Raw genomic sequence first — 10,888 nt, 5'->3', positions numbered from 1 at the left:
TCACATTTTGGCGTTACCTATCCACATTGGAATTTTGTTTTTTTTATTACCAGATGTTAAAATAAGAATCTTTCTCAGTTCTGACAGAGGTCCCCAATACTAACTGCTAACTGCTCCCCAGATTTCCCATCTGAGTAGGAATTGCAAAGGAAATGATTGTAATTGGGTTTTATGAATCTCACCCAAGAATAACAAGGGGCAAGGCTATCTCCGCAGACAGCAACAGGAAACATAGGTTCAAATGCAGAAGCTAAAAGGGCTCTCATGGTCTGTGATTAGGAGCGGAGCTGTGGAGAAAGAGGAGCTGTAGGGAATATCAGAAAGGCCCACAAAAGCCTCATGAAGAAGTAAATCATCTTAAACACTGCCACAGGCAGATGGAGCCAAGATGGCATCATACTGTCCCTCATTCCCTCTTCAATTCAGAGGCAGATTCTGGATTGAGACTTTTTTTGTAACTAAAAGTGACCAAGGCACTTTTTTATTATCTTAGGGTGACCCAAATCTAGAACCTGCCTAGATTGCTCAACTAGTCCACATAGTATGTTTGCACAGGTGGGGTTAGGGGGCAGAGGGGAAATAAAGCTCTTTACTGATTGCCCATGGATTGTTCAACAGAAGGCTCTTTGCTTGTTTGTGATCTGTCACGTACACACACACCCAACTCTAAGCCCCAAGAGAGAAGGGACCTGATCTCTCTGGTTCACTACTGTATCCCCAGGCCCAGAGCACTGCCAGGCACTCAGTAAGGACCTGTTGACTGAACAAATGTTCTGTAACACAGAAACAGCAAGAGATGATCAGCACTGTCACTGTTTTAAGTCCCTAAGTTTTGAGTACTGATACTGTAGCCCTGCACCCAAGCCATTCCCCATCTACAAGGCAGGACTCCTGGCCTCTTAACACCCCACTGGGCTGCAAGTGGGCTTAGAGGCACTTCTTCCAAGCTATCCTGCTCTAACCTGCTCTAACCTCAGGCAAACACAGATTTATATGAGGGACACAGCAGATACTCTCTGAAGAACAGAAAGGAAGGATAAACATGAAAACCTCAAAGAAAATAGAGGATCTGATTTCATCTTGAAGACACATTTATATTTTGAATTTTTCACCAGATAGTGGGACACTGGGGCAGCAGAGCACACATCTATCAGAAGCAAGAGAAGCAGCAGTGCTCCCCTGAGTAAGGGATGCACAATGATCTATGGGAGTGGAGGGAAAATAACTTTTATTCATATTTATTTTTGTCTCCTTTAAATGTTTACATGCTTTATAATGTGTGTCTTATCAATGCATACATAATTTATAAACTAAAAGTATACACATATTCAAGTGTTTGCTCAAAACATTTTTGACTGATAGGTGGGGTTATACAATCATAGACTATCAGAGGCCATAGGAGAATGACGCCTGGCCTGGGAGAACCTGGGCGCCCCCTGCAGGCTGGGAGTTCTGGGCCCATGAGAAGCACATTATAACACCCATCCACTGACAGCACAAGTCTTTCCTGGGTCCTCCTGTTCCACCACTGTGTAGGTGCAGGTCTCCTTGTTGAAGATTATCTGGCACTTGTTTGTGTCATAATCCACAGGTACAGCAGCACTGTCATTGAGACAAGAACAAGGCCTGTTAGAAGGAATAGGATGTCCAGCCTCCCCAGGGCCAGCTTTGTGCTGGAAGCAGCCCGCACTCCAGGTGTCTGGGGTGCCCCTCACCTATTTAAGGTCACCCCTTGTCTGGGAACCCCAAAATGCCACCTTCAGGAATCTGCACCCATATATATATATATATATATAGGACCTAGACTATGAACACAGACCATCCCTGACATTGTTGCTAAATTCCATCCCGCGCACACAGGACCACAGCAACTTCCCACAGGCCCAGAGGCAGGTCTGGACTCCTCTGAGGCCAGGCAGCTTGCTTCAGCCTGGCTCTTCTTGTCCTCCCTGCTCAAGAAGTAGCCAGCAGTACTGCTGCTTGAATGTGGGAAGGGAATGCTTGTCCCAAGCCTGGCATAGAGGCTTGTTAGGCCAGGAGCTGGCTCAGCCAACAGAAACAACGAGTCACTCCAGGCAGGGACCATGGAGCCCTGGGAAAAGCTGATGAAAACTGGAAACAATCTCCCCGGGGAAAATCCACCCACACATTCAAGGGTGCCAACAATTTTAGGGCTCATTGCCCTCTTGAAACCCAACTGTAAACCCCAGATTTAAATTGCCCATCCCCAAAGTGTACACAGAACAGCCATCCCCAGGGCCCTTTGTGACAATGTTTCCTTCCACAAGGTAACCCTTGACTTATTTTAACAAAAGAGGACATTTCAATCCTCTTCCCAAAGGGTAATCTGGAAACCAAAGGGAAGAATGGAAGAAGCTTTTCCCAAGGCACCTGGGGTAGGTGGCTTGGGTAGTGGGGAAGCCAGAGCAGCCTGGGCCACCAACCTCAGCCTCGACTGCCACTAGGCAGCTTCAGATCTGGACAACGGCCCCTAGGGCAGGGGTCCCCGACCCCCGGGACAAGGACCAGTACTGGTCCTCGGCCTGTTAGGAACTGGGCCACACAGAAGGAGGTGAGTGGTGGGTGAGCGAGCGAAGCTTCATCTGCGGCTGCCCATCACTCGCACCACCGCCTGAACCATCCCCGCGCCCCGCCACACCGTGGAAAAATCGTCTTCCACGAAACCGGTCCCTGGTGCTAAAAAGGTTGGGGACCACTGCCTTAGAGAGTGCAATGGGTTAAAAAATTCTCCCAGAGAAAATTTAATCAAAACGTGTATTTTGCTATCACAAAAAAAAAGTTCATGAGAGAAACTTCATAAGTGGCGAGACAATTATAGGGGAAAGGAGTTGGTGGCTCTGAGCAGGAGAGAAAATATGCCCCTCTCCTCCACGTGGAGCGCTGTGCTAAGTGGGATAGGCAACGTGGCAGGGAAGAGGGATGGGGCTCTGTGGGCCCTGACTCGGAGTCAGTTACTGTCCCAGGCTTGAGGGACACATAACCTGCATAGAGAAGGCATTAAATCTGTTTTAAGTGAATGAATTTATATGCAGAATCTCATTTAATTAATTAATTAATTTTTTTGGCCGCACCTCGTGGCTTGCGGGATCTTAGTTCCCCAACCAGAGATTGAACCCAGACACTCAGCAGCGAAAGCGCCGAGCCCTAACCACTGGACCGCCAGGAACCCCCTCATTTAATTCTCATATCCACCTGATGATCCCTATTTTACAGTGAGGAAACTGAGGCTCAGAGAGATTAAGAAACTTATACAGGGCACACAGCTGGTATACAAAGGAATGGAGATTCAGACTCAGTTACTTTGGCTCCAGCATCAAGCCTCTTCCCACTTCACTGTTTTCCACACTAGGTCCACGGGACCCCTAGAAGAGGGTCATATTGACGTGGCTGTGATGATGTATCACTGAGTGGGGTGGGAGCGTGTCAAATCCAGTTGACAAGGATGCTTTGGCCACTCTGGAGCTGCACTCTGATGTCAGAGAGGAAGAGCTCACTAGGCCTTAACCTTGCTGATACAATCGCACTCCAGAGTCACATTGACACTTGATACAAAGACAATATCAAATTTCAGGAGCACAAAATCAAGGTTCAGTTGTAATACGCAGTGACCCAGCCAAGGCAATACCTGCAAACCTGCTTCGGGCAGCCAGACATGCAGTCTCCGGATCTGATATTCCTCTTGTTCCATTTAGCACTTAGCATGGGGCATGCTCAACAAATGTATTCAGAACTTTCAAGATACTTAAACTTCAGTAGCATTCAGATGTTCTAAGTCAAGTGCTTGCTCTTCTACTTCCTGGTGGTATCATAAGACTCTCTGAGGCACTTGTTAAAATTCAAATTGCATGGCCTCCTATAAATTCTGATTTGGTAGGTTTGGGGGTGGGCCCCAGGAATCTGTATTTCATCAATCATCTCAGAGGAGTCTGTGATCAGGCAAGTTTGGGAAACACTACTTTATGCCAATGCTTCTATCATCAAAGCCACTCCTGTTCTTGCAAAACACTATAGGGCCAAGGCTGATGTGAAGACATCAGATGGATGGGAGGGGCGGGGGAGTGGAAGTGGAGTGGCTGATTTGGATGTAACTACTGAGGAAACAGGGCCATGCTGCAGACACTCTGTTTTATTGGCCCAAGTACCAGAACTTTGGAGTCCACAGTAACCCAGCAGAAAACATCTGCATAACCTTTGGGCTGACTTGAGTTAAACTTGAGCAGTGAAGCAACTTTGGGTTTAGAGTTCAAGGTTCACTACAGATCATCCTTTACTCCTCACATCCATTCCCTCTGCCTGTGTTCAGAGCCACTCCTGTTCCTGCAAATTGCCACGGGCCAAGCAAGACTGAAGTGAAAACCAGCTCACTTCTAGAATAGCTTCAGACTACTGGGTACACTATCCTGTCTTCAGCAACCCATATGGGTTTAGATATTTAATAGTAAAGGTTATTTATCAAGATTCAAAAACAACTTAAAAGAAATAAGACTGAGGTAGAAGCAACCCATTAACAGATGCATGGATAAACAAAATGCGATATATAATATATATAATTTAATATATTTAACATAATTTATTTTTTGCTTTTTAAGGCTGAATAATGTTCACTGTATATACAGTGAACATTATTCAGCCTTAAAAAGGAAGGAAATTCTAAGACATGCTACAACATGGGTGATTCTAGAGGACGTTACATTGATATAAGCCAGTGTAGGGGTTCAGGACAAGCCTCCCCCAAATGTGCCACTTTTGCATGAGGATTATTCTGAGCTAAAGGCAATAGACACCTTGCAGGTTCAAGAGAAACTACTGCCCCACTAACTACCTAGGTAGTATTAAATTGAGGATTCTTCCCAGAGAAGAGTTATTACCAGAGATAAATTTTATTTAAGTGACCCCGTTGATCTGTCATGGTAAACATCTAATTACCAAACATATACTCTTATTCTTATCATCCTGTAAATGACTCTCCTGTCCTTGGAAGCCCCAAGCCCCTAATCCATTCCTTAGCTCAGGATGGCATATATACCTCATTTTACCTGCCTTTAGGTTTCTGTCTCTAAACCTCTCGTGTATGTGGGTTTCCCGTATATATGAAATTAAATTTGATTTTTTTCCTGTTAATCTGTCTCATGTCAATTGAATTCTTAACCAGAAGAACCTAGAACGGTGGAGGAAAGTTTTCTTCCTTCCCAATACCAGTCATAAAAGGACAAATACTGTACAATTCCACTTAGGGTTGTCGAATTCATAGAAACAGAGAGTAGATGGTGGTTGCCAGGAGCTGGGGGGAGGAGGACATGGGGTGTTATTGTTTAATGGATATGGAGTTTCAGTTGGGAAGATGAAAAATTTCTGGAGATGGATGGTGGAGATGGTTGCACAAAATTGTGAATGTACTTAATGCCACTGAACATAACTTTTAAAAGGGTTAGGGACTTCCCTGGCGGGCCAGTGGTTAAGACCCTGCACTCTCAATGCAGGGGGCACAGGTTCAGTCCTTGATCAGGAAACTAAGATCCCACATGCCACACGGTGAAGCCAAAAAACCCAAACAAACAGACAAACAAAAACCAAAAAAATGGATAAAATTCTAAATTTTGTTATGTATATTTTACCACAGTTAAAAAAAAAAGAAAGGAAAAGAAATAGGACTGAAAACTAAACCCCCTTCGGGATGTGATTTTGAAAGAGGTAGTAGCTGTTCCTCAGATAGCACAGCAGCTGCCTCCGCCTCTCAGCCCTGTTGGCTTGAGACTTACGTGTTGCAACAGTAAATTCCACCTTGGTCACAAGTACACTCCTCACAGTTCTCAGTCTTCCACTTTGAGTTCAGCGGGTGTATGACTCCATTGAGATCCTTGCATTCTAAAATAATACATGTGGTATCATCAGCACGGTCCCAAAGTCATGCAACCAGAACAAGGCTTGTAGGACACTGGGGCTAGTCCGTGCCCTCTGCACACCACCAAGAGAGGGAGAATCTCAATGATTTTAAAGGCATATAAGAAATGTGCTCAGGTGTTCACTCATGGCTAAATTCCAGTACTATCCAACTCGTGCCACTGATCATGTTTTCTTACAGCAAGATTAAATCTACCCAGAGTTTGTTTCAGAACAGACATTTCAAGAAAATATAAGCCCCTCTCTCTTTAATCAGAGAGCTATTATGAGCCTAGGGGTACTTAGGGTGAATTTTTTTCTGCTATATTATGTCTGGATAAATGCCTCCTTTCTCCTCTTCCCTTTGCTTTGCTTTTCAACCCCCAATGCACATGTGAAACATCTTGGGCATTAAAAAATAAAAAAATAAAAAATAAATCTATGCCTGGGTCCCAACCCAGAACCATGAAATCAGAATCTCTGGGCATGGGGTCCAGGCTGCCATATTTTTTAGAAAGCTCCCCCAACAGGTTCAAATGTTCAACCAAGAATGAGAACCACTGCTCTAGATCCTTGGCTGTCCATGCGTGCTTGAGGGACGAGCGACATCAGCACCACCTGAGGCCGTGAGACATGAAGACTCTCAGTCCACTCCACGCCCACAGAATCAGAATCTGTACTTCAATAAGACTCCCAGAGGGTTTGCATGCACATTTAGAGTTTGAGAAGTACTAGAATAATCAATGACTCTTAACCCTAACTGCATATAGGAGTCAATCAAGAAGCTTCTAAATGTGTAGCTCCTATCCCAGTGATTCTGATTTACCTGGTCTTGAATGGAAACCATCTGAGCATTAGTAAGCTTCAAAAGCTCTCCAGGCAATTCTCATATAGCTAAGGTTGAGAACCACTATCTTATTCAAATGGCAAGTTGAAGTCCCTCATTTTACTCCATTTATGTATCTGCCCTAACCTTCTATCTCATGTAGATTTAAGGGCATTCATCTGCCAACAGGTTATGTCTACCAGGATGCAGTCAAATAACATTGAAAAGCCAGGACTTACTATTAGGTGTAGAGTTCTGATTAGATATGATATAGCACTGGGCGTTGCATGAAGTCGCCAAGGCGGCTAAAACCACGAGGCTACCCAGAAGAGCATTCTGCAATGTAAAGAAGGGTCAGGGAAGAAGAACGAATGAATTCAGTTGTAATCATTGACTGCGTGTCCTGTATGGAGGTCCCTGCTAGGCTCTGACAAGTGGTTTGAAGGTAGAGCTTCTACCTTCAGATAATCTAGCAGAGGAACAAGATCTATACAAGTTACTAAAATAAACTGGGGAAAAAGCAAAATGTGAGTGAAAAGTCATAGAGCAATAATGTTAGTGTTCTATTTTATTACAGAGGAGGTTCAGGAAACCCTTGTGGATAAGAGATTTTTAGCTGTTTGCAGAGCATGTATAATTTAAAGGACAGAAATGAGGGAGTGAGAAGAGTTTCAGGAAGATAATAAAACATTGACAAAGATACGGAGACAAAGAAAACGCAATTGGAGACTCGCTGGAGCTAATTGGGTTAGTTAGAGTTCTTAGACCACAAGGATAAGAACTTCATTTTCCAGATGATAAAGGCATCGTTGATGGCTGATGAACATATCAGCTCATCTATGCTGATACTGGATCTGTAGGACAAAGGAAAGTATCAAGCTGCTCTTGTCATCATTTTGAGATGAGCAAGCAAAACATACAAACAAACTTTATGGTGGGGATTTCCAAAAACCTTTTAAAAAGGAAGATGTTGTGAGACAGTCTTTGGGACGGTGTGATAAGCGGGTCTCATCTGCTCATTTGCATCTGTTTCCTTCAAATGGGATGCGGTGTTACAGCACAGTGGTTGCCAGGCAGGTACCACCTGGCTTTGAATTCCAGCTCAGCCCACAACTAGCCATGTGAATATCTCACCATTCTAAGCCTCAGTTACCTGCTCTGTAAAGTGGAGATAAAGAGTCCTGTGGGAGATCTAGAGAACAAACTAGCAGTTACCAATGGGGAGAGGGAATGGGGGAGGGGCAATACAGGGGTAGGGGAGTAAGAGGTACAAACTATTAGGTATAAAATAAGCTACAAGGTTATATTATACAACACGAGGAATATAGCCAATATTTTATAATAACAATAAATGGAGTATAACCTTTAAAATTGTGAACCACTATACTGTACACCTGTAACATATAATATTGTACAGCAACCATACTTTAATTTTAAAAAATAGTCCTGTGGGGAGGATGGAGCGATGCATGTAATATGCATGATGAATGAGACATGTGCTACACACACACTCTGCTAGACCCAGATTTTGACACACACTCCCCCCGCAAAACACATGCACAATTTTGTGGTGAGTAAAGCAAATAGCAGGATAAACTTTTGGGAAGAAGTCATGGAATTCATAAAAACGTGTTCCAAGCAATGATTAATTAATGGCAATATGAAGACAATTTGGAAAATGGTTACAAAGAAAAGTAATATGATACTGTGATTTTTAAAAAATATTGAACCTAAAAGAAAAAAAAGATGTGGTGAGAGTACTTATTCTGTAAGATGTCTAAAATTAATTATGAGCTGATGCTACTTGAAGTAGTGTGTTACTGATATAAGAATAGAAAGACAAATAAAGGGAACAAAATAGAAAACCCAGAAAAAATATATATTTATTTATAAATAAATATATATATAAATTTACTATAAAATAAACTTAGTCTTTGAAATTTGTAGAGAATGATTATTCAATAAATGGTATTAGAACAAGCGGTGAACTATTTGAGGAAGAAACAAAGTTAATTTTCTACTTTAGTTCCCACAATAAAATACATTCTAAAAGGATTCAAAGGTTACATTTTTACAATAAGATCATAAACTAATCACAGAAATATAGGCAAATATCTTATTCTAAGCATAAAAGGAAAAGAAAAGAAATAAATTTGAATATGTAAAAGTTGTAAGTCATAAACAAAATTAAAAAGCAATTACCAAATTTGGAGAACAACATCAATGTATGAAGAGTTTCTATATATCAACAGGAAAAAGAGAAGCATCCTTAGTTGAAAAATGACAAAGGAAATAAAGTGGCATTTCACACACACATGCACAGACCCTAATAGAAATGACGAATAAATACATGAGAAAGTTCAACTGACAGATAACACAGGAAATGTAACCATGTAGATAAAATAGAATCATAATGGGATGGCAAGAATAATTATTTAATTTCTAATACCCAGAGGGAAATAGAGGCATATATGGGAAGTAAAGTGCACAAGAATAGGGACTTCCCTGGTGGCGCAGTGGTTAAGAATCCGTCTGCCAAACGCAGGGGACAGGGGTTTGATCTCTGCTCCAGGAAGATCCCATATGCCGAGGAGCAACTAAGCCCATGTGCCACAACTACTGAGCCTGCGTGTTGCAACTACTGAAGCCTGTGCACCTAGAGCCCATGCTCCACAGCAAGAGAAGCCACCGCAATGAGAAGCCGGCGCACCGCAACAAAGAGTAGCCCCCGCTCGTCACAACTAGAGAAAGCCCAAGTGCAGCAACGAAGACCCAACGCAGCCCCAAAAAATAAAAATAAAATAAATTTTTAAAATTTTTAAAAATTGCACAAGAATGGTTTGTATTGGAACAATTTTTATGGAGTGTATATCCAAAATCTTAAAACTCTTTACAGTATTTGCCTTCATCACTTCTAAGTCTTTTCACTTCTAAGACTTGATCCTAAGAAGAATGGCACAGAGAAGGAGATCACTGTCTCCTCAAGGATGCTTACTGCTGTGGCAAAATGGAAATAATCAAAATGCTCAGGAACAGGGCTGGTTGAGAACGTGATGATTCAGAAAAGAAACTGGTCAACTGAGGAAGTAAGAGAAAATTAAATGACATGAGCAAGTGATCACTATGTATCATTAAGTGAAGTAACAGGTTACAAAACAGTTTGCTTGGTGTGATTTCTATAATGTAAAAAGATACATAGAGATACTGAAGGTTCTGTACCACATTTTAACAAGTCATTTTGGAGCTGAAGGATTATGACAACTTTTCTTCTTCGGACTTTTTCTCTTATCTTCTAAATTGTCTACAATAAAATGCATTGGTTTTATAAACAGAGAAATAAATCAATTCTTACAAGAAACCCTCCATGCATTTAGCTCACACCAGGACTTGAGGGTGCACCTGCTCTCTCTGTTTTATTCTTTTGCATAATCTTCAGCTTAAGGTCATTGTGGAAACCTGAATTTTTTTCTCAAAAAAAAGAAAGAAAGAAAGAAAGAAAAAGGCCAGGCTTCTTGGCAAAATTTCTGCTCTCTTCATCCAAAAAGGGAGCTCCTGGGAGATGGTGGTGATCATAGGAATCTTGAAGGTCTTGTTTCACTGAGTCACAGAACAGAGGTATCAGTAGGCATGAGCCAGGGCTGCAGTCCCGGGTGATTGAGGAGTGCAGAATTCCCAGATATCCCACAGCTCTGAGCAGAGGCCCCCAATTGAATGACTGGGGGATGGAGTCCAAACATGGTGACAGGGGAGAACCAATTATTCGGTTTTGAGATTAACCAGTTGACACTATCTCAAAAATAGCCTGCCACTGGCATGCTTTTCCTCCCCCCGCCCTTTCTCTCTCCCTCTCTCCCTCAGTTCCCTCCCCTGTAAAAAGAGAGGTTCCCCCACTTGGGTGGGCATCAGAATCACCTGGGTTGCTAATAAGGAACCCCCAGTCTCGGGCTCATTGAAGAAGGATGGGGTCATGACCTTTGAATCTTTACCAAGGCCCCCAGGTGAGAAGCACAAGAAAAATGATCAAAACCAGTGCTGTTTCAATGTGCATATGAGACTCCGGGAGATCTTATTAAATAAACTGCAGATTCTGCTTCAGTGGAGTTTGAGTCCTCATTCTAGCAAGCTCCCAGGCGATACCACTGCTCCTGGTCTGAGGACAAC

At 42.6% G+C, this 10,888-nt stretch overlaps 1 protein-coding gene across 1 annotated transcript in view; it reads right to left on the bottom strand.

Moving 5' to 3' along the window:
* Positions 1-1,068: 1,068 nt before the first annotated feature.
* MSMB (microseminoprotein beta) overlaps positions 1,069-10,888 on the bottom strand; it is a 49,754-nt gene continuing 39,934 nt past the window's right edge. Inside the window, exons 3-5 of the mRNA XM_082423515.1 lie at positions 6,967-7,063; positions 5,781-5,886; positions 1,069-1,602 (exon numbers count right to left, since the gene is read on the bottom strand). Of these exons, the coding sequence (XP_082279641.1) occupies positions 1,473-1,602; positions 5,781-5,886; positions 6,967-7,063 (333 nt within the window). The 3' untranslated portion in view covers positions 1,069-1,472. The remainder of the gene's footprint in view (positions 1,603-5,780; positions 5,887-6,966; positions 7,064-10,888) is intronic.

This window comes from Balaenoptera physalus (genome assembly GCF_965194825.1).
Source record: "Balaenoptera physalus genome assembly, chromosome: 14".
NCBI classification, from domain to species: Eukaryota; Metazoa; Chordata; class Mammalia; order Artiodactyla; family Balaenopteridae; genus Balaenoptera; species Balaenoptera physalus.
Note: the sequence above shows the minus strand (reverse complement) of the source record. Positions and strands in the feature narration are given on the sequence as shown.